Raw genomic sequence first — 24,527 nt, 5'->3', positions numbered from 1 at the left:
CAGGCCACGGACTCTGGGCTTCAACCCCCGGAAGACTGGGAGCCAGAGACAGTGTTCGAGCAGCCGTGATCTGGCGAACACTCCTTACAGGAGGTCCCAGTCTAAACCAGGAAGCTTGTCCCTCGGGATGGGGTTGACACCCCTTTTTTTCCTGAGGCCCTGGCCGGAGTCCACGCCTCCCGTGCCGTCGGGCTAACCCAGCTGCATTCCAGCGGCCTTGTTCTGTGGAACGCAGCTTCCCCTGCCATCCCCACCCGAGGCAGACAGGAATACTTGCTTGAAGTCGGTGCATCCAGTGTGACTCAAAGAATGTGACCAAGAAGAAAATACTCCAAATGTTTACTAAAAAAAAAAAAAAGCTGTCTTTTCCCCTCTTTCATCTGAGTTGCCCAGAGGAATACAGCTGCAGCTGAAAGAAAGGTAGCTTTCTGCTCACGATGGATGGACGTGCAGGAGGAGGGCAGGTGGAGGAGGAAGAGGGGCGGGGGCAGCGGGAGAGCAGGGGCGGTGCTGTCAGCTCTGGGCCCCCAGCCTGCAGCCCCCCCCCCAGGGCGGCGCTCACACCTCGCGTCTCCTGTGTATGTTCTGTGAGGGCAGTGTCCACGGCTGCCTGCCCGCTGGCTTCCACGTTGTCTTAGGTCAACGTCCTTGGAAAGGCCCGCTGCATGCAGGGCATTTCCCAGGAAGTGGGAGCAAAGCTGGGCTGTGATGCAGCAGCTACAGAGGCTTCAGCTGGTCCGATGAGTGGCTCTGGGCTGGAATGGCCCTTTAGAGTTGTCCCCAGCATCAGCCAGTGGATTGACCTGGCCCAGGGCACACCGGCTGAATGCAGCCGTGCCCCTTCCAGGTGGGTCTGGCCAGTGGAAGGCACTGGAGGGAGCCCTGAGGGCAGAGCAAAGTGGCCTGGGCCAGGCCACTCACTCCCGGGGCTGCCCTGATGAGGGGCCATGACCGCGGGTGAGGCTCCTCCCGTGATGGGAGGACGGTTCCAGGAGGGATGCGGCTGAGGGTGTCAGCGGCTGACACTCCGGGCAGCCAGGCAGCGAGTGCGTGGTCCTGGAGGAGGACCTGGGGGGGCACCATGGCGTCCACAGCACTCTCCAGTCCTGTGACCGTGGCCTGGGGGAGCAACGCCATCCCGGCACACCTGCCTTCCTTCTGTTCAGCTGCATTCCGTAGTGCTACAGCCAGACTGCCTGGGTTCACATACCAGCCCAGCACTTCCCATCTGTGGCCCCTGGTGCCTCAGCTTCCTCACCTGTAAAATGGGGATGATGGGGAGAAATCTGCCTCATAGGGTTACTGTGCGGATTCAGCGAGTTGCTGTCTGTTAAGAGCTTGGAATGCCAGCTGATGCTGTCAGTGGCTTTTATTGGAGTTGGGCACGGTTCCTGCCCTCGTGGGGCTCACAGCCTGGCGGGAGGGATGGGTGTGCAGACAGGAAGTTATGACACAGGGCAGTTTGGCGTGGAGCAGGCATGGGCCTCTGTGTGAGCAGCTGTCTCTACTCTTATCCAAGAACACAGGGAGTTCATGCAGTGCCGTCAGTAATCTAACCACCATAATGACACAGCTGCCCTTCCTGAGGGCTCCTCCGGCCGGGCACCACGCCTTTGTCACTGGGTCCTGATGCTGCCACCACTGGATGTGTTCTGTTGAACAAGGAGACACAACCGAGGCCAGTGGAGGGGTGGCACTCACCCAGTGTCCCAGCCGGGGTCTGGTCAGTGGCACAGTTGGGATCACGGAAGGAACTTGAACGAAGGGGTTACTTACAGGGCATACGTAGCATCCAGGCTGTCCTCCGAGGGGTGCTGCACCACCTGGGGCTGGCAGCCGTGGGGAGCTCGTACTGCCTGGGGCCTGTGGGGCAGAGAGGGGAGCTGTGGACTGGAGGGCGAGCAGCTGGAGGAGAGGGGCCACCTGGCGGGAGCCGTGGCCCCAGGTAGAGGAACGGGGTAACGGCCACCACGTGGCCCTACAGAGAGGGGATCCAGGGAAGAGATGTCCCTGCCCTTCTCTCCTCCTGCCGTCCAGTCTCTTGCAGGACTCCCTGCTCCCCACTGCCGGCTGGGCCTGACCAGACGCTGGAGCACAGGAAGCCTGTGGGCGCAGGGTACACAGGTGAGCCTCCAGGGCCGGAGAAGGGGGCACAGAGGTGCCCAGCACATCCAGGCCCTCAGCCTTGACTCCAGCATGGCCCCCACCTTGTGGGGCTCCTTAGGCAGATGGCATGAGGGGCCCAGCACAGGGCATGGCCGTAGCACGTGCACAGCGAGGGACACCTTGTGTCACACACAGAGGACGAAGGACCAGTGCTGGCCTCTGTTGTTGCAGGTGGTTTGGGTCACGGGCAGCTGGGGCCTGGAGCCCTGGAAGAGGGAAGTAGCGGGACGCGGGGACCATCCTCCTGCCCGCGTCCCCTGAGTCTAGCCCAGGCAGGGCCTTCTGTGGAAACCACACAGCCCCGGAGGAGGAGGCCTCGGCACCCAGCAGATATGCCTCCTGCTCTCTGTGTTCTCCCTGCTGGTGCCGCCTCTCCCAGGTGGCCTGGCTGCCTTGGGTCAGGTGGAGAGTGGGTTTGGAGAAGGTTCGGGAGCCAGGTCTCCTGCTGGGGGAGGGTGGCTGGGAGCTGAGAGCGGGAGAAGGCACAGCGGCAACACGGACGGGCAAGGATGCTGCCGGGAGTGGGGCAGATGGGGTGAGGGAGGAGGAGGTGACCGTGGAGGCTCTCCCGTGCAGGTGGCAGCAGCACAGACGCGCCGCAGGAGCTGCGGGTGCGGGTCACAACAGGACAGGCATCTGCGTGTGGGAGGAGGCAGGAGGCAGGGCGACGGGCCGAGCTGCTTCAGGGGGCCCACTGGCCACTCACGGTGGCCCCGGGGGGATGGTCACTTCCTCGTGTCTCTGCACTACCGCACTACCCAGAGGTCGACTCCTACCTGGCAACGTCTGGGAGAATGTGCCCTCCTTGTCCTTCTGTGTCACTGTCTTCTCTCTTGGAAATCCCCCTCCGGCGCCTTCATTGTGCAGGCAGGGGAAACTGGGGCCCAGAGAAGGAAAGGGCCTTGCCCGCAGCCACACAGCAATGTGGAGGCAGAAGCAGAACCAGCGCCTGCCAGCTCCTTCCACCCCATAACCCTGCCCCCGGCCCCTCCAGCACCACGCCACGCTCACCCCGGCACCCCCAGCATTCGTTGTGTGGAAACGGGAAGAACTCACGGGTTAGGGGCCTATAGTGTGAGATGCGCCACACCAGGCCCTGATAGCCCTTCTCTCCTTAATCCCCACCATTTCTTCTGAGGAAAGAATTGCTCCTACTTTACAACAAGGAGCAGATCACTGAAGAGGCTTGCGTGCCAAGTAACAGAATGCTTAACCAGATGTGGCTTCATTGACAGGAGCTGGCTTTTTCTTACAAAATGAAAATCTGGATGTAGTTTCTTTCAGACGTTCAACAATCTCTTCGAGGCCCAAGCTGGTTCCCATCCTCCCGTCTGCAGACTGTCACCTTGTTGGCCTCTGGTTCTCTTGCCTCGGCATCACAATATGGCTGCCTAAGCTCCCAGAATCACGCTTTCACACCACAGCATACAAAGACGGAAAACAAGAAGTTGCTCTCTCAGGTCTCTTTTTATCAGGTAGTTCCCTGTGTTTTCAGCCTCTGTGGTCAGCAGCAGGCAAGCTGTGGTTAGGCCGTGGAGGGCCAGACAGGAGGTGTGCCCTGTTCCCTCTGGCTAGTTCTGCTATCACCAGCGTGTGGTGGCCAGAGGTGGGATTCGAAGCAGGTTCTTGGGCTGCCTGGCTCTGACACTGGTGCCTTCTCCGCTGCTTCAGGCTGCCTTTTGTCACAGTGTGCTGCCATGTTGAGACTGATTCTGACTGCCTGGGTCACTGCTCACCAGCTGGGGTGCACACGGCCCAGAACTGACCTCTCCCTGCAGAAGAGTCAGGCTGGCCAACAGTGGGGGGGTCAGACGGACAGAGCAGCAGATGCCCAGCTAACCCGCAGCCTCCACCTTCAGGGCCTGGTCTCCCCAAGGCCCTCAGATCTGCTTCCTGCTGTGACTTCAAACCCATGAAGTAAGGACTGGCTATTGGGTCTATGTAAAACATCTTACTGCACAGACGAAAGGACCTCTGGGACAGTTAGGACATTTTAATCCATAAAGGACAGAAACCCAACTCAAGCCAGCTTAAAAACAAAGGAAATACGTTAGTTCATGGAACCAAATGGTCCTGGGTTAACGGATTCAGGGCCAGCTTGATCCAGGGTACAAATGATACTCCCAGGAACCAAGTCCACACACCCCTCATTCTCTGTTTCTCAGCTCTGCTTTCTTAGTTAGACCCACATCGTTGCGAGATGCCTGTCCGTAGCTGTCCACAGCTCTGCCCTCGGTATCCCATCCTGTTCTTCTGGCAGGAAATTACCAATAGTTCTTGACTTCTCTTCACACCAAATCCCCAGGACTCACTCTGATTGGTCCTGACTTGCCTGAGTCACCAGCTCATACCTAGCAATGACCAGAGGGAACTGGCAGTGATGACCGGTGGGAACTGGGGGTGATGACCAGTGGGACTAGGGGTGATGACCTGTGGGATCTGGGAGTGATGACCCGTAGGAACTGGGGGTGATGACCCGTGGGATCTGGGAGTGATGACCCGTGGGAACTGGGGGTGATGACCCATGGGAACTGGGGGTGATGACCGGTGGGAACTGTGGGTGATGACTGGGGGGAACTGGTGGTGATGACGAGTGAGATCTGGGAGTGATGACCCGTGGGAACTGGGGGTGATGACCCATGGGAACTGGGAGTGATGACCGGAGGGATCTGGGAGTGGTGACCCGTGGGAACTGGGGGTGGTGACCCGTGGGAACTGGGGGTGATGACCCGTGGGAACAGGGGGTGGTGACCTGTGGGAACTGGGGGTGATGACCCGTGGGATCTGGGAGTGATGACCCGTAGGAACTGGGGGTGATGACCCATGGGATCTGGGAGTGATGTCCGGTGGGCACTGGGAGTGATGACTCGTAGGAACTGGCAGTGATGACCCGTAGGAACTGGGGTGATGACCCGTGGGAACTGGGGGTGGTGACCCGTGGGAACTGGGGTGATGACCCGTGGGATCTGGGGGTGATGACCGGGGAGATCTAGGAGTGATGACCGGTGGGAACTGGGAGTTGTGACCCGTGGAAACTGGGGGTGATGACCCGTGGGATCTGAGTGATGAGCCGTATGAACTGGGGGTGATGACCCGTGGGAACTGAGGGTGATGACTGGTGGGAACTGGGGGTGATGACCGGTGGGAACTGGGAGTGGTGACCCGTGGGAACTGGGGGTGGTGACCCGTGGGAACTGGGGGTGGTGACCCGTGGGAACTGGGAGTGATGACCGGTGGGAATTGTGAGTGGTGACCTGTGGGAACTGGGGGTGGTGACCCGTGGGAACTGGGGGTGATGACCTGTGGCAACTGGGGGTGATGACCGATGGGAACTGGGGGTGGTGACCCGTGGGATCTGGGGGTGATGACCAGGGAGATCTAGGTGTGATGACCGGTGGGAGCTGGGAGTGGTGACCCGTGGGAACTGGGAGTGATGACCCGTAGGATCTGGGGGTGATGACCTGTGGGACTGCTTTAGCATCTGCGGCTGGGGAAAGGCTCACCGAGGAATCAGAGTTTGCAGAACTCGGAGGCCCAGCTGCGCTCGCTGTAAAACAAGGCACAAAGAGAAGGGCGTCAGGAGTGGGAGAGGTCGGGAGAGGTCCGTGCTGGAGGAGTCCTCCTGGGGCTAGGCGGGGCGCGGGCAGGGCACTCTGAGGAAGAGGTGGCATTTGCCGAGGCCCTGGAAAGGCTGGGATGGACTGGGCCATGCCGGGATGAATGGAGGTGCATTCCTGGAGGAGGGCAGGTAGGAGGACCGGTTGCCCTGAGGTGGAAATCCTCCTGGGCTGTTTTTTTCCTGGGGACTGCAGTTTGGCGGAGAGGTGAAGGGAGGCGGTGGAATGCAACACTGGCAAACAGCTTTTGGCTTTAATACTCAGATGCCTCTCAGAATGCTGTGGCAGGTGACAGAGGCTCCTGGTCCCAGGAGCACCATGTGGCGGGGACGTGTGGGAGCCAGAGGTCGCTGTCTGACCTCCCTCCCCTGTAAGAGAACCCCTCCTCCTCCAGTAAGTTCACCCCTAGATCATCTGGGCAGCCCCGAGAGTTTGGACAGCCCAGGAGGCCAACCTTGATGGTATCTGTTGGGTGTAATGAATCAGGAATCTTTCTGGAGCCAAGTTTCTCCGGAGGCCTCTCCCAGGCGTGGGAGCCCCGCCCTGGTAATTCTGGGCTCTGGGCAGCACCTGGTACATTGTTGGCACTTCCTGGGGGACCTGTCAGAAGGAGATTGATTTTCTTCCCTCCAGCGATGCAGAAAATCCTTCCTACTGCTCCAGACAGGTTTGGGGCTGGGCTGGGGGACAGAGAAGCAGGGTGAGAGCAGCCCTGCCCCACCTGGTTCAGGAATCCCCACTGCAGACCCCACACCCTCCCAGGACAGGTGCTCACCAGCACCCCCCCGCCCCCTGGCGGCCCCTCCAGTGCTGGTCAGCCTAGTGGGGACGGCTGGCATCTCACTGAGCTGGGATCTGTTGCCTATGACTCCCCTCCAGCTGGGGTCCCAGTCCTGTCCTCGGAACAGACACAGTCCCTCCTATTCACCCTGCCCCAGGACAGGCCTGCAGAATGTATGGGGCGGTGACCAGGACCCCAGACACTGCCTTCGCGAGGCGGGACAGCTCCAGCTCCTTTAGCCTGGGCTCTCCAGTCCCTTCCCCTCCACGTGTGCTCTGGTTCTGTCTATCTGCTGGGGCGTAGCCAAGTTCTGGAAACGATAGAGCAAGACCATCTCCTCTGGTGTTGTGAGCGCTAGACCTCTGTTAATACGGCTTCGGATGGTTGGCTTTTTCGCAGCCTCTGAGTTCATAGTGCTCTGGTGGTCAGCTAAAGCTTTCCGTCTTTCTCAGTCTCTCCTATCTTGTGCTTCCGCAATCTTTATTTTTTTTTAATACCAAAAATTATAGGTGTTTGTCCTACTTCTGGCTGTTTTCAACCACACGTTTCATTTAGTCTTTGGAGGTGACTGAATCCTGACTGGGATTATCCACTGTGGACACCCAAGCTGGCTGGGGCCAGATTTCAGTGGCACCAAAAGACCCTTCTGCTCCCCGAGAGGCCCCTTTTCCTGGCCACTCACTGTGCCCCAAATTTTCTCATCACACCCTCAACACAAGCCCTTCCCCAAGCCTGGCCCCTCCTCCGGTCCCTCGTCTCAGTGTACGGCCTCCGTATCCATCAGAGGCCCATGAGTCACCCCTGGGCCCCGCAATCCTCCCCCACCGAGTATTGCCTTCTCTTCCCTCCACTGCACCCTCTTCATCGGAGCTGCCGTCATCTCTGGCCTGGGTGATGGGAACATTCCCTCTGGATCTCCATCCTGCCACTCTGACTCTCTGACCTAATTTCCACTCTCTTTGGCACGATCTTTCAGAGTGTCAGTCAGACCTCATCACTCCCTGCACGAAAGCCCCTTGGCTCACAGGTACTCCAGGTGCATCCCTGCCCTGAGCGTCCAGCCCTGCCGCCTCCCCGCTCCATCTCTTCTCACACGGCCCCAGCCGTGTCTCCTTCGTTCCTCTCGGGGTTGGGCTGCATCCCTCCCACCTCTGGGCCTTGGCGTGTGCTCTTCCCTGGTTTGAACTGCCATTGCCCCATCCCCCTAAGTCTGGCTGATTTTTTTTTTTTAATTTTTATTTTATACTGGAGTATAGTTGATTAATAATGTTGCATTAGTTTCAGCAAAGTGGTTCAGTTATACGTATACATGTACATGTATCCTTTTTCAAATTCTTTTCCCACTTAGGTTATTACAGAATATTGAGCAGAGTTCCCTGTGCTATACAGTAGGTCCTTGTTGGTTATCGATTTGATTTTATTTTTTTAATGTCAGGTATTTATTTAGAAAGATTTTAGTTTCTTTTCCTTTACATTTTTACGTTTCTTCACTTTTCTCAGGTTCCATAGAAATTTTTAAAAAAATATTATTCCAAGTTTGAATAAAAAAAATTTTTATTTTATATTGGAGTATAGTTGATTAACAATGTTGTGTTAGTTTCAGGTGTACAGCAAAGTGATTCAGTTATACATATGCATGTATCTGTTCTTTTTCAAATTCTTCTCCCATTTACGTTATTACAGAATATTGAGCAGAGTTCCCTGTGCTGTATAGTAGGTCCTTGTTGATTATCTGTTTTAAATATAGCAGTGTGTACATGTCAGTCCCAAACTCCCAATCTGTCCTTCCCCCCGGTAACCATAAATTCATTCTCTAATCTGTGAATCTGTTTCTGTTTTGTAAGTTCATGTGTATCATCTTAGATTCCACATATGAGTGATATCTTATGGTATTTGTCTTTGTCTGACTTACTTCACTTAGTATGATAATCTCCAGGTCCATCCATGTTGCTGCACATGGCATTATTTCATTCATTTTTATGGCTAATATTCCATCGTATATACGTACCACGTCTTCTTTATCTGTTCCTCTGTCGATGGACATTTAGGTTGCTTCCAGGTCGTGGCTATTGTAAATAGTGCTGCTGTGAACTTTGGGGTGCATGTATCCTTTTGAACCATGTTTTTCTACGGATATATGCCCAGGAGTGGAACTGCTGGATCATGTGGTAGGTCTATTTTTAGTTTTTTAAGGAACCTCCATACTGTTCTCCATAGTGGCTACGCCAGTTTACATTCCCACCAACAGTGTAGGAGGGTTCCCTTTTCTCCACACCCTCTCCAGCATTTGTTTGTAGACTTTTTAATGATGCCCATTCTGACTGGTGTGAGGTGATACCTCACTGGAGTTCTGATTTGCATTTCTCTAATAATTAGTGACATTGAGCATCTTTTCATGTGCCTCTTGGCCATCTGTATGTCTTCTTTGGTGAAATGTCTGTTTAGGTCTTCTGCCCATTTTTTGATTAGGTTGTTTGTTTTTTTGATATTGAGCCACATAAGCTGTTTGTAAATTTTGGAGATTAATCCATTGTCGGCCGCATCGTTTGCAAATATTTTCTTCCATTCTGTGGGTTGTCTTTTCGTTTTGTTTCTGGTTTCCTTTGCTGTGCAAGAGCTTTTGAGTTTCATTAGGTCCCATTTGTTTATTTTTGTTTTTATTTCCATTTCTCTAGGAGGTGGGTCAAAAAGGATCTTGCTGTGATTTATGTCCTAGAATGTTCTGCCTATGTTTTCCTCTAAGAGTTTTATAGTATCCAGTCTTACATTTGCATCTTTAATCCATTGTGAGTTTGCGTCTGTGTATGGTGTTAGGGAGTGTTCTAATTCATTCTTTTACATGGAGCTGTCCAGTTTCCCCAGCACCGTTTATTGAAGAGCCCGTCTTTTCTCCATTGTATGGTCTTGAGTTTAGCTCATTCTAATATGTCCTTCCTGGTATCTGGCCCTTGCTGCAAACAGAGCAGCTCCTCCTGGGTCAGGTTTTCTTCGCTCTCTGTGTCACTCCTTCACAGCACTCACCAACTTGTAATTAGATTTGGGGGGAGTATTAATTCCATGGCTGCTTCTGGTGTGGGTCTGCAGGCTCAGAGAAGGCAGGGGCAGCATCTGTTTGTATCATGGTCCTCCCAGGGCCTCCACAGCAGGAGTGATGCCAGCAGCACACAGTAGGTGCTCAGTGCAAAATGAGTGAGCAAGTGAATGAATGCACATCAGAGCAGACACACAGTAGGTCCTTCTTTCCCCTCGCAGTTGGCCGGCACCTGTTCTACGCCAGGCTCTCTGCCCGGGGCTAGGAGGTGGAGGGGAATGTCCCCAGCCCCCCAGGAGTGTCACAGGTAGGGTTCTCCAGGAGGAGAGGCTGAGATGAAGTTCGGTCTAAGCTGTTTATTAGGGGTCAGTGAAGAGGGTGGGAGGAGCAGGACAGGGCAGAAGTGCAGTCGTGATGCTGGCCTGCAAAGCCACGGTGGGTGCTCTGGAGCTGCGGTGGGAGTGGCCGGACCTTGGGACCCCTGCCTCTCTCTGTCCCCAGAGAGGGCTGAAGGGATCTGGAGCTGGGACAGACCCTGCAGGATCTGACAGCTGGAGCCTTCCCTGTCCCATGGTGTGCTGGTGCCAGGGCTTATCACTCGTAAGATGCAGTATTAAATAAATATTAGAGATTTGCAAGCTGATTGGGAAACCACCAGTAGCTTAAAATTGGCCATGGTGGGAGGATGTATCCCACAGGAATTGGCAAACACTACAAAACAGGGCATTTTTTTTTTTTTTTTTGAGGGTCTGTTCACCAGCACATCTCTACATGTAGCTGTGAAGCAAGACCTCCCTCGAAGGGGGTTTGGGTGGTATATCTCCATGTCCACCACAGAGGGCTGCTGGCCTGATGGGGGAAGCTAACAGGTAGACAGTCACCACAGGGACAAAGTGAAAATTACCCAACAGCCCAGGACAGTTATGGAAACCATGAGGGAGTGAACGACTGCCCTGGCAATCAGGGAAGGCTTTGTGGAGGAGGTGACTTTTTTTCTGACAGTGTAGAATATTCAAATGGTACAAAGAACAATCCTATGAAAAGTAAGGCCCCTGATACCTGGTATCCTCCCCGGAGGCAGCTACTCCTACCAGTGTCTCACGTATTCCTCCAGGGATGTTATTCTGTGTTCTTAGGAACACGCACGCACAGGTCTTTTCTGTCTCGTACAAACAGCTCCTGCTCTGCATACTTTCCTGCACCTCCGTTCTCTCCACTGTGTACCTCACTAGAAAGTGCAGGGCTGCCTCATTCTCTCCGGCAGCTGCAGGACATTCCAGTCTCTCCGTGCACCACGATTTGTAGAACCAGTCCCCATTGGTGATCTTTAGATCCTTTCGGCCTTCTGATATTTCAGATAATGCCTCTCTGAGGCTGTCATTTTACACATGCATGAGCCTCCCCGGAGGGTACATATTCTGTGGTGGAATTGTTGGTTTGAGCCTCTATAATGGCAGTAAAGATTGGCCTTCCAGATAAGGGCCGGCAGGTGCAGAGCCCAGAGGTGGACGAAGGGGAAAGAGGACAGGCTGGGAGTCCCAGGGTGGGCTCGTGCCTGGCTCTGCCATGAGGAATGGTGTGCAGCGCCGGGGTCAGGGCCCATGCAACAGGCACATTCAGACTAGGAAATTCGGGAGAGTTTTAAACAGAGACTGCAGGCCAACAACTGATGAATGGGTGGATAGAGTGCGGCATACCCCTACAATGGAATATTATTCAGCCATAAAAAGGAATGAAGTGCTGACACCTGCTACACCATGGATGAACTTTGAAAGCATTATGCTGAGTGAAGGAAACTGGACACACAACAGGCCACATAGTGTATGAGTCCATTTATATGTCCGGAACAGGCAAAGCTATAAAGACAGAAAGTAGATCAGTGGTTGCCAGGGACTGAGAGGAAGGGAGAAACAGGAGCGACTACTGATGGCCATGGGGTTTCTTCTGGGGTGATGAAAATGTTCTAAACTTAGTGGTGATGGTTGCACAGCTCTGCATATACTAAAAACCACTGAATCGTGTACTTTAATACAGTGAATCGTATGGTATGTGAATTATATTGCAACAGAGCTGTTTTGTAAAGGAGAGGTTGCTAATAAAACAAAGGACAAAGTTAAAGGAACCAAGGGGGATGGTGCAGCACCCTGGGGCTGGCGCCAGGGGTCCCATTACTCCTTAGGGTGGTCGGGCTGCTAGAACCCAGGGGGACTCACAGAGAGGATGTGGGAGCCATGACCTCTGCTAGAGGAACACAGCCACCCTGTGGGCCAGCAGGGGGGAGCGGGAGGACTACTAACCAGGACTTTGCTCTGCCCTCAGGGCTCCCTCCAGTGCCTTCCACTGGCCAGACCCACCTGGAAGGGGCGCGGCTGCATTCGGCCGGTGTGCCCTGGGCCAGGCCACTCACCGATAGCCATCAGGGAACTAGATCAAGCTCAGGGGTGCCACCCTCTGGTCCAGCCTCCTGGGGAAGGGTGGGGAGTGCTCTGGAGAGACGTATGGAGGAGATCCAGCCTGCTCTGCGGTCTTAAGTCCCCTCCTTTCTCTGAGACTCAGTTTCCTCACCTGTGAAATGGGATGGATATGCCCATCTCTCAGCAGGTGTCAGACTACCAGATGCCGTCAGAGCTCTGAAAACGCTTGGTCTGGGTTAAAAAGCAGTGTGGATATGAGGTCAGGATTCTCAGAGTCAGAAGCAGCCTCGTAAATCATTTACTTCAAACCCTTGAGTTCAAAATGGGGAAACCCAGGCCCAGTGAGGACATCCAGCCGGTCAGCTGCAGAAACAACCAAATCTTGACTCCAGAAAAACTCCCTCCTTCTCTCCTGGGATTTTTTTTTTTTTAAATAGACTTTTTTCAGAAAAGTTTTAGGTTCACAGCAAAACGGAGGAGAAGGTACAGAGCTTTCCCATATTACCCTCCACCCCCAAACACACACACACACACACAGTCCCCCAGCACCAGCGTGAGTGGTGGGTTTGTTACAGACAACGTGAGGTCTTTATAAAATCGTAAATCCTGCTCCTGGCAGCACTGGCTGCCCTGTCCACACACAATAAAACCCCACCTCCCGGCCCAAGGAGACAGGATGACTAAATGCCGTGCGGTGGCCTGGATGGGATCCTGGAACAGAAAGGGACATACCATATCAACCAAGGGAATCTGAATAAAGTATGGACTTCAGTTCATAATAGTAAATTAATATTAGCTAATTAATTAATTTACCACACTAATAAGTTTACGTTTACCACACTAATGTCAGATGTTAGTCATAGGCAAAACCGGATACAGGACGTATGGGAATCCTCTGTACTATTTTCACAATTTTTCCGTAAATATAAAACTTAAAAGTTCAACAAAAAAACACTGAATAATAAAAAAAAGTCGCACCTCCTTAACATGGTTGGTAGAGCCTCTGGGATGGGCCCCCCTACCTGTGCCACCTGGGCACCTGCACTGTAGCCCGGTCACCGCAAGGCCTTGGCCCTACTGTGCAGAAGCCTCGGGCCCTTTGCCCTGCCTCAGTCGGTCTTTCAAGTGGAGATGAAACGAGGGGACAGGTCTGTGCTGCCCTCTGCTCGGGTGTCCCCCTACCGTCAGTGTCACGTAGCCGCCCCTGCCTCCTCCCGCGCTCTCCAGCCCCGATCCTCTCCCACCTTCTCCGTCTCACTTATTCTATTATCTGAAGTGGGTGCCTGCTCCCCTCTCCCCACAGCATGTCTTCTTTACAAGGGCGGCAGCTTCATGGCCTTAACTTTACCGAGACCGCAGTCCTTGCATGGTGCCGGCACACAGCAGGTGCTCGGCGTGTCCCAAGGTCTTCAGGTGTAAGGGGGGGTGCCCCGGAAGTCCCCCTGGGCAGCTTGGAAGCTGGGAGCCAGCTGGCCTCACGGTGGGAGCACAGCGTGGCTCTGTCCCACCCACTTCCTCTGCTGTTGTCCCCTGCTTTGGGCAAAGGGCTCGGTGCCCACCTGGGTGACCAGCCCTGGCCAGGGCGGCTGTGATTATGCCCAGCTTAATGCGGACATAATGTGATCACTGAGGCTCTCAAGATGCAGAGTTTGCGGCATGAAGGGGCCGCGTGTCATCTGATTAGGGGCCCACACAAATGCCGCCACGGCCTCAGGTCATGGCGGCCACAGAAGAAGAGGAAGGCAGCTGCCTGCCCAGCCTGGGCGCCTGGCCCTGGCTCTGGGGCTCGTTGCTCAGGGGCCACCACCGAGGACACATTCAGTGTCACAGACGCACAAATACAACCCAATGCTTCTTCACGACATCCTACCAGGGACTTTTTCTTAAAAAGCCAACTTAATTAGTCTAATTCATATACTGTACCATGCCCTCACTCAAAGCGTACAGGTCAACACTAATATATTCACAGATACGCGCAACCATCACCACAATCAATTTACCTCAAAAAGAGACCTACACCCTCTTCAGCCGTCTCTCCCCATTTCCCCAACCTCCTCCCAGCCCACTAGTCTACCGTCTGTCTCCACAGAGTTGCCTCTTCTGGGCATTGCCTATAAACGCAGCTATGCAGTACGTGGTCTTGTGCGTCTGGTTCTTTCACTGAGCATCACGTTTTCAAGGTCCATCCATGGTGTAGCAGGTGTCGGCACTTCACCCCTTTTTAGGGCTGAATAATATTCTGCTGAACGGATGGACTTCATTTATCTATTCATCAGTTGGGTTCATTTATCTGTTCATCAGTGGTCATATGGGTTGTTTCCACTTTGGGGCTATTTTAAAGAATGCTGCTATAAACTTTGTTTTATCAGTTTTTTATGTGGATGTGTGTTTTCATTTCCCCTGGGTATATGCCCAGGAGTGGAACTGCTGGGTGTCTTAGTGTGCCTGAGTGGCTACAACAAAATGCCCCAGACTGGGCGGCAGAGAAACAACAGAAATTGATTTCTCCCAGTCCTGGAGGCTGGGAGCCCGAGATGAGGGTTGAGTCCTGATGAGGACACACTTGCCGGCTCATAACTGGGGCCTTCTCACTGGGTCCTCACGAGTTGGAAGGGGCTGGGGTCTCTCTGGAGCCTCTTTTATGAGGTGCTAATCCCATTCACGAGGGCTTCACCCTGATGATTTAAGAACCTCCCTAAGGCCCCACCAAATACCATCACTTTGGGGGTTAGGATTTCAACGTATGAGTTGAGGGGTGGGGAGGGCGAGACCCAGACATTGCGACCATAACCCTGGGTCACTTGGTAACTGTATGTTCAACACTTTGAGGAACTGCCGGGCCACTGCCACAGGGGCTGCACCATTTCACATTCCCACCAGCAGTGTTTGAGGGTTCGTTCCCTTTTCTCCGCATCCTCGCCAACAACTGTTCTACCTGTGTTTCCTCTTGTAGCCATCCCAGTGGGTGCGAACTGGTGTCTCACTGTGCTGCTGATGTGCATTTCCCTGGAGCGAATGATGCTGAGCGTATTTTCTTGTGCTTGTGGGCTACTGTGCCCACTGCATTTTTATAAATTGCAAGTACAGCTTACACGCAGAAAAGCACTCAGATCATCCACGTGGATTTAAAAGAATAATTTTAAAGCACTCATATCAAGGAACAGAATATTGCCAGGACCCCAGGCGCCCCCTGGGTGATCCTCACCCGCCACAGCCCCTCACCTCCTACCCGACGGACAACCACTGCCTTGATATTTATGACCCTCATTTCTTTCCTCTCCATTGCACTCACCGCCTCTGTATGTGCCCCTAAACAACACAGTCCAGTTATGCCGCCTTTGAACTTGATACACATGAAATCATTCTGTGGAAATCATCCACGATTGCCTCTTTCCCTCCCCACTGTATTTCTGAGGTTGACCTCTGCTGCCGTAGCGGGTCATGGTCACTGCCCTCGAGTGTCCCGCTGAGCCCACACGCCTCCGCTTATCCATTTAACCGTGGATGGACATCAGGTCCCGCCCAGTTTGGAGCCACAATGAACGCTGATGCTCTGAACATTCTTGAACCTGTTTCCTGTGCGCACAAGCATATGATTCTCTAGGGCACACATCCTGGAAGGGACACTTCTGAGTCACAGCTCTGTGCATCTCAGCTTTCCAGGTGCTGTGTGGCCTCACCCACACTCAGCGTCAGAATCTGTTCTCAATGCCCCCTGCCCCCAGGCACCCGTGTTGGAGTCTCTGACACACTAAGATCCACCAGCCAGGCCGTGCGGCCTCAGAAATGCCTGCCCAGCTCTGCCCCCGGCACACATCACACCTCTGCCCCTCGCTCTTCCCCACGCTTTTTAGGCCAACACGGAATGGTCACATTTGGGAACTATCTCCTCACTGATGACCAAAAGGGACATCTGTGTGATCTGGGGGGGCTGCTCACCCACCACCAGCTGCACGTGTGTGGAGGCTGCAGGACAGTATGTGCTCTGTCACTCTAGGTGTCCTGGAACCAGGCATTCAGCTGACCGCAATCCATCCCTGTCCCCAAACACTCCGGATGCCCCGGCCTCGCTGGCTTGAGTGCAGACACCGTGGCCTCCCCTTCTGTTGAGTATACTGACCAGCACTGGTCACCTCCTCCTGGAAGCTGAGCATCTAGGGTTGGGAGGACCCTGGACATGGGCCCATCCTTGGAGACGGGAATCTTATCTTGTCACCTCTGTGTCCCCAGCACCAGCACAGGCCCAGACCCAGAGGCAGAACTAATGGCTATTTTGGGATATCTGATTTCGTTCCAGCCCTCTAACTTTTGTCAGAAAAGATGGAATTGCCTTCACTCCATGTTCACTGAAGGCAACTGAGGCCCGCAGAAGGGGATGTGACAATCCCAAGGTCACAGAGCAAGCGTGCAGCCACCAAGCACTCGATTCGCACCCCTTGGCAGTAAGACCCTCGTTCCTGAACACCTCACAGACCCGCTCCGGGAGTCAGCCGAGCCTCGGTTTTTGCCTTGTTCAATGGAGTCACGCTAACTCCATGGAGTTAAATAAGACGCCACGTAGAAAAGCACGGGCCCAGTGTGTGGTGTGCACAGGTGACAAATAGATGTCTAGTCACTTACTCATTCATTCACTTACTCTTTCACTATATAACAGGCAAAGGCAATTTGGCAGTCTGGATGAAGAAGCAGGAAAGTGACCCAGAAACCACGTTCACTAATACATCCCCATCCCACTGCCTGGCACACAACAGCAAGTGTCCGTTAGGATGAAATCAGGCTGAAGATGAGGGGAAGTAGGAGAAGCTTTAGTTCCAAAAACACCTCCTTACACATTACATACAGTTTGTAAAAAAACAGAAAGAAAGGAGGGAGGAGAAAAATTGGAAAACAAACAAACCAACCCTGAAAGCAATATAAATATCTTATACGATGGGGGGTTTGGTAAATGGTGTCTTCTTTTATTGCTGGGATATTCCAAAGCAGGGCTCAGCAAAATCCAGCACGTGGACCATCTCTGGCCCACTGCCTATACATGTAAATAAAGATTAAGTGAAAACCAGTCGTTAGCTTTGCCTGCCCTTGAACTTCCTATCAGCGGAATCACACAGTATATTCTCTTTTGCATCCAACTTCTTTCATGCAACATTACATCTTAGAGACCTGAGCTTCTTGTGTGTGTTAGAAGTTCATCCTCATTTCTGTCCAGCATCTCATTGTACGATTATAATGAAGTACTATCATCCTCCCCATTCTGCACGTGGGGAAACTGCAGCTGCGCTGAAGCAAGTTGCCTGAGGGCACACAGCAGGTTCATGTTAGATCTGGGATTTAAACCCAGGGTCCAAATCTCTGCTTTTCACTCCCTGTACAATGCTGCCCCTCATGCTGTGATGATGCCTGAGAGGTGCTGGGAACTCAGAAGAAGGAAAACATCATCCAGGCTGGGAGTCAGGGAAGGTGAAATCAGAGTCAGGGTTCCCAGACTCAGATGTCCATAACAGTGTGGACATCTCTCTACACTGGGTCCAACTACATCCAGTGCCTCTCAATCTGGAAAGTTCTCCTCCAGAAGGGTATGGTGTCCTAATGTGTGTCCATTTGCATTTCCCTGTGTGTGGGGTGTGTGTGTGTGTGTGTGTGTGTGTGAGAGAGACAGAGAGAGAGAGAGAGAGAGAGAGAGAGAGAGAGAGAGAGACTTTAAGGATGCTCGGGGTTGCCATGTGACGGCACCCTCGAGCACCTCCCGGGTGCTGATGTGTGTACGTCTTGTGTGCTCCTGCATGTACACAGCTATCTGTGTATCTCTCTCCGTGTGCCTGGGAGATTCAGGTTGCTGCCACAAGTGATCAAAGAAGCTGCCACAAGTGATCAAAGCAGATGACCTCTGAAAAAGCATAGCTTGTGGTCAGGGAAGCAATAGGGAGTGGGAAGGACTGTGGCGAGTTGAGGGATGCCGACCCGTGAGGGAGGCAGGTGCTGATAGAACTCCAGGTATCATGCCATGCGATGATGCTGGCTGAGGGGAGCCAGATGCAGCAGGACTGCCGTGCTGGCCTCTGTGGCCAGCAGGTCAGTGCCCAGCTGCACTGGTTATGAAATAATTTGAGTATCACTCCAGAGTTGCCAGATGCGCTTTCTGTTTGCCAACAAACCTGGCAGTCTGTCTTTGAAAGTCTCCTGGTTTTTAAATGTTGGTTCAAAAATGATTTTGAGCCTGTGCAGCCCCGAGAGAACCTATGTGTGGTCTGGACTGGCCTGAACTGATCTAAGCGCCGGCATGAGGACCACTCAGGGTGGGCTGGCAGGGAGGGGAGGCGAGTCCTGGGGAAGGCACAGCACAAAGGCTGCAGGTGAGAGTGGTTCGAATCCAGGTCTCAGCTTCCTGCGCCAGAAAGAAAAACACACGCCAAGCCCAGCCAGGCGGGGCAGGGGGCGGGCGGGGCAGGGGCCCCACTCGGCCGGCCACGCAGTGACGCGCTGTGCTCTCCCTGCCACCCCCGCAGATCCTGGAGGAGAACATGAAGCTGGAGTGTAAGTGCCACGGCGTGTCGGGCTCATGCACCACCAAGACCTGCTGGACCACGCTGCCGCAGTTCCGCGAGCTGGGCTACGTGCTCAAGGACAAGTACAACGAGGCTGTTCACGTGGAGCCCGTGCGCGCCAGCCGCAACAAGCGGCCCACCTTCCTGAAGATCAAGAAGCCACTCTCCTACCGCAAGCCCATGGACACCGACCTGGTGTACATTGAGAAGTCGCCCAACTACTGCGAGGAGGACCCGGTGACGGGCAGCGTGGGCACGCAGGGCCGTGCCTGCAACAAGACGGCCCCCCAGGCCAGCGGCTGTGACCTCATGTGCTGCGGCCGCGGCTACAACACCCACCAGTACGCCCGCGTGTGGCAGTGCAACTGCAAGTTCCACTGGTGCTGCTACGTCAAGTGCAACACGTGCAGCGAGCGCACCGAGGTCTACACGTGCAAGTGAGCGGTGGGGCGGCGGCCCCACTGGCCGCATGCGGGGTGGTGAGGACCGGACGCTCTCCACGCCGCGGGCACGGCCCAGACCTCTGCAGCCGCGCTGAGCTTGTCTTGTCTGCTGTGGGGTCCCCTGCGGGGGACCCCTCCAGGGCCCCGAGTTGTCCACGCCACACCCAGCGCCGCTCCCTCGGCCCCAGACGCTGCCTGGGGCCTCCTTGGCCGGAGCAGAGCCTTCGCACCAGAAACTCTGGACTCCGGGGCCTCAAGAGAGCAATATTTAACAATTTATTCTGATAAAAAATAATATTAATTTATTTAATTAAAAAGAACCCTTCCACCTCGTCGGGATCCGTTTTCTGCAATCAAAGTGGACCGCTTGCTTTCCTGTGGGATAATTCTGTCGCTAGGACAAGGAGCTGAGTAGCACTGTACATAATGATTCTTTCTGCAGATACTTCTACTAGTTGATTTCGCAAGTACCCCCTTGCCGCACTAGATGTTTAAGTGCAAGGGCAGACATCCTGTATACCTATGTAGACATATACACACACACACTTATATTTTTTTGCTGTTTGCTGCTAATTCTCCAGAGATTTAAGCTGGTCCAGAAATGGAGACGTTTTCCAGGATACGTTTCCCATCCTGTAGTCCTCCCCAGCTCAAACGTCACCATTAGAAAAGTCCAGTTTGGAATATATAGAGAGAGGAAAGGTAATACTAAAACTCCCAGCAGTTTCCATCTTTTGGAAAGTGAGCCACTGGATAAGAGAGAATATTTTGTAAGAGACTATTTTTATATGAATATTTTATTTATATTGAGTCTGCCTGTATCATTCCATGGCTTGTGCTTCTTCTTAATTCCAGTACTCCCTTTGGGGTGAGGAGGGGCGAGGCCTGGGTATGGGGTCAGCCCCACGGGGACCTTCACATGGCTGGGTTCTCAAGTTCTGTGGGCAGAAGTGGCCCCAGATGCCTGGGCTGCAGTGTCATCGGTATCCCTAGGAAGGAAGCAGGTCTCTGGCCACAGCCTGTTGAGCTCAGGCCTTTTGAGCAGGGTCCCTGAGCAGTGACCTCGAGTTGAGCCATGTAGTGGGCAGGCTCCTGCCCTCGGCATCACATGACCATCACAGGGACAGGTCATCGTCATTCAGCAGAAGCCAGCTAAGGGAGCCCGCTCCTCACCAGGATGCCCTGCCGTTGCCGTGTATCCTCAGTTATGGGGCAGCAGAGCTGGGGTGAGGGGTCCCACGAGCAGCAGTGAGTTAGTGGATGGCTGGTTGGTGTCACAGACCCAGGGCAGAGAGAGGTGTGGATGAGGTCTCTCTACACTGGGTCCAACTACATCGAGTGCCTCTCAATCTGGAAAGCTCTCCTCCAGAAGTGTGTGGTGTCCTAATGTGTGTCCATTTGCATTTCCCTGTGAGTGTGTGTGTGTGTGTGTGTGTATGTGTGTGTGTGAGAGAGAGAGAGAGAGAGAGAGAGAGAGAGAGAGAGAGAGAGACTTTACGGATGCTCGGGGTTGCCATGTGACGGCACCCTCGAGCACCTCCCAGGTGCTGATGTGTGTACGTCTTGTGTGCTTCTGCATGTACACAGCTATCTGTGTATCTCTCTCCATGTGCCTGGGAGATTCAGGTTGCTGTGTGCCCGTGCATCTGCTGGTCCCGGGTTGTCTCTGCTTGCGGTTGACAGCTCGTGGTGTGAAGCAGACAGCGAGGACCTTTGGTGATTGTGTTGAGCCACCAAGAGATGGCACCTCTGAACTACGTGCCCATAGACACTGATGAAACTCAGATACCTCTGAGACCACAGCCCCATGGCCCCACACCCTGGGAGCCCCTCAGTGTCTAAGCTGTGTTGGACTCCCCAATGTTAGCACTGGGCCTGGATCACAGCATGGACAAATAAAATGGCTGGACAGTTGGTTGACTTCTTCCCTTGGACCATTTTTTTCTTCTTTACGTGGGTGTCAGGATGGGTAGGCATGTAAAGGGATGAGTGGATGGATGAATGAGTGAGTGGATGGATGGATGGATAATGATGGGTGGGTCGGTGGATGGATGAATGGATGAGTGGACAGATGAGTGGATGGATAATGGATGGGTGGGTAGGTGTGTGGGTCAGTGGATGGATGGATGGATAATGAATGGGTGGGTAAATGGATGGGTAGATGGATGGGTGCGTGGGTAGATGGATGGATGGATGAGTGAGTAGATGGTGGATGGATAATGGATGGGTAGGTAGGTGTGTGGGTCAGTGGATGGATGGGTGGATGGATGAATGGGTGGGTGGATGGATGGATGGATAATGAATGGGTGGGCAAGTGAATGGGTTGATGGATGAATGGATAGGTAGATGGATGGATGAGTTAGTGGATGGGTGGTTGGATAGATGGATGGATAATGCATGAGGGGGTAAATGCGTGGGTCAGTGGATGGTAGATGGATGGATGGATGGATGGATACATGGATGAGAGTGTGGATGGATAAGTGGATAGATAGATGGTTGGATAATGGATGGATGGGTAAGTGGGTGGGTTGGTAGATGGGTAGATGGATGTGTGGATGGATGAATGGGTAGGTGGATAGATGGGTGAGTTGATGGGTGGATGGATAATTTGATGGATAAAGGATGGGTGGGTAGGTGGGTGGGTTGGTGGTTGGGTAGATGGATGGATAGATGAATGGGTGGGTGAATGGATGGATAGATAATGAATGGGTGGGTAAGTGGATGGGTAGATGGATGGGTGGATGGATGGATAATGGATGGGTGGGTAGGTGGGTGGGTCAGTGGATGGATGGATGGATAATGAATGGGTGGGTAAGTGGATGGGTAGATGGATGGATGGATGGGTACGTGGGTAGATGGATGGATGGATGAGTGAGTAGATGGTGGATGGATAATGGATGGGTAGGTAGGTGTGTGGGTCAGTGGATGGATGGGTGGATGGGTGGATGGATGAATGGGTGGGTGGATGGATGGATGGATAATGAATGGGTGCGCAAGTGGATGGGTTGATGGATGAATGGATAGGTGGATGGATGAGTTAGTGGATGGGTGGTTGGATAGATGGATGGATAATGCATGAGGGGGTTAATGCGTGGGTCAGTGGATGGTAGATGGATGGATGGATAAGTGGATAGATAGATGGTTGGATAATGGATGGATGGGTAAGTGGGTGGGTTGGCAGATGGGTAGATGGATGTGTGGATGGATGAATGGGTAGGTGGATGGATGGATGAGTTGATGGGTGGATGGATGAGTTGATGGGTGGATGGATGAGTTGATGGATAAAGGATGGGTGGGTAGGTGGGTAGGTTGGTGGTTGGGTAGATGGATGGATGGATGGATGAATGGGTGGGTGAATGGATGGATAGATAATGAATGGGTGGGTAAGTGGATGGGTTGCTGGATGGGTAGATGGATGGGTGGATGGATAATGGATGGGTGGGTAGGTGGGTGGGTTGGTGGATGGGTAGATGGATGGATGGATGGATGAATGGGTGGGTAGATGGATGGATAGATGGATAGATGGATAGATGGATGGATGGATGAGTGAGTGGATGGGTGGATAGATAAGTGGATGGGTGGATAGATAAGTGGATGGGTGGATAGATAAGTGGATGGATGGATGGATGGATAGTGGGTAAGTGGGTGGGTCAGTGGATGGTGGATGCATGGATGGGTGGGTGGGTGGGTAGATGGATGGATGGATGAGTGAGTGGATGGTGGATGGACAGTGGATGGATGAATGGATGGATAATGAATGGGTGGGAAAGTGGATGGGTTGATGGATGAATGGATAGGTAGATGGATGGATGAGTTAGTGGATGGATGGTTGGATAGACGGAGGGATAATGCATGAGTGGGTAAGTGGGTGGGTCAGTGGATGGTAGATAGATGGATGGATGGATGAATCGGTGGGTAGATGGATGCATGAGTGAGTGGATGGGTGGATGGATAAGTGGATGGATAATGGGTGGGTGGGTAGGTGGGTGGGTCAGTAGATGGGTAGGTGTATGGGTGAGTGAGTGGATGGGTGGGTGGATGAATGGGTAGGTGGGTGGGTGGATGGATGGACAGATACATGGATGAGAGCATGGATGGATAAGTGGATAGATGGTTGGATAATGGATGGATGGGTAAGTGGGTGGGTTGGTAGATGGGTAGATGGATGTGTGGATGGATGAAAGGGTAGGTGGATGGATGGATGAGTTGATGGGTGGATGGATAATTTGATGGATAAAGGATGGGTGGGTAGGTGGGTGTGTCAGTGGATGAGTGGATGGATGGATAATAGGTGGGTGGGTCAGTGGTTGGGTAGATGGATGGATGGAAGAATGGGTGGATGGATGGATAATGAATGGGTGGGTAAGTGGATGGGTCAGTGGATGGGTGGATGGATGGATAATCGGTGGGTGGGTCAGTGGATGAGTAGATGGATGGATAATGGATGGGTGGGTAGGTGGGTGGGTCAGTGGATGGGTAGATGGATGGATGAATGGGTGGGTAGATGGATGGATAATGGATGGGTGGGTAAGTGGGTGGGTCAGTGGATGGGTAGATGGATGGATGGATGGATGGATGGATGGATGGATGGATGGATGGATAAGTGAGTGGATGGGTGGACAGCTAAGTGGATGGATAGATGGAGGGATCATGGATGGGTGGGTAAGTGGGTGGGTAGGTGGGTGGGTAGATGGATGGATGGATGGATGGATGGATGGATGAATGGGTGGGTGGATGGATGGACGGATGGATGAATGGGTGGGTAGAGGGATGAATGGATGGATGGATGGATGGATGGATGGATGGATGGATGAATAATGGATGGATGGGTAAGTGGGTGGGTTGGTGGATGGGTAGATGGATGGATGGATGAATGGGTGGGTGGGTGGGTGGGTGGATGGATGGACGGATGGATGAATGGGTGGGTAGAGGGATGAATGGATGGATGGATGGATGGATGGATGGATGGATGGATGGATGGATGGATGGATAATGGATGGGTGGGTAAGTGGGTGGGTTGGTGGATGGGTAGATGGATGGATGGATGGATGGGTGGGTGGATGGATGGGTGAGTGGATGGATGGATGGATAATGGATGGGTGGGTAAGTGGGTGGGTTGGTGGATGGGTAGATGGATGGATGGATGAGTGTGTGGGTGGATGGATGGATGGGTGGGTGGATGGATGGATGGATAGATAAGTGGATGGATGGATAATGGATGGGTGGGTAGGTGGGTGGGTTGGTGGATAAGTGGATGGATGGGTGGATGGATGAATGGGTAGGTGGATGGATGGATGAGTTGATGGGTGGATGGACAAGTTGATGGATAGATGGATGGATAAAGGATGGGTGTGTAGGTGGGTGGGTCAGTAGATGGGTAGATGGATGGGTGGACTGATAAGGGAGGAGAAAATATACAGAAGTTTCTTGAAGCCCCCCACCCCATGTCTCAGTTTATCTCTGCCTTGGAAAACCTACAGTGTCTACCATGAGCAGAGACTTCCCAATCCTGTGGTCCCTCTGCTCCTGGTCT

General features: G+C 53.3%; 1 protein-coding gene and 1 pseudogene across 1 annotated transcript in view; one reads left to right on the top strand and one right to left on the bottom strand.

Moving 5' to 3' along the window:
- Positions 1 to 20,908, top strand: part of WNT7A (Wnt family member 7A) — a 67,772-nt gene extending 46,864 nt beyond the window's left edge. The window contains exon 4 of the mRNA XM_004284322.2: positions 18,513 to 20,908. Within this exon, the coding sequence (XP_004284370.1) occupies positions 18,513 to 18,992 (480 nt within the window). The 3' untranslated portion in view covers positions 18,993 to 20,908. The remainder of the gene's footprint in view (positions 1 to 18,512) is intronic.
- An 897-nt stretch (positions 20,909 to 21,805) lies between these two features.
- LOC125965572 (guanine nucleotide exchange factor subunit RIC1-like) lies at positions 21,806 to 23,912 on the bottom strand (annotated as a pseudogene).
- Between the last annotated feature and the right edge of the window lie 615 nt (positions 23,913 to 24,527).

Source organism: Orcinus orca, chromosome 10 (genome assembly GCF_937001465.1).
Source record: "Orcinus orca chromosome 10, mOrcOrc1.1, whole genome shotgun sequence".
NCBI lineage: Eukaryota > Metazoa > Chordata > Mammalia > Artiodactyla > Delphinidae > Orcinus > Orcinus orca.
Note: the sequence above shows the minus strand (reverse complement) of the source record. Positions and strands in the feature narration are given on the sequence as shown.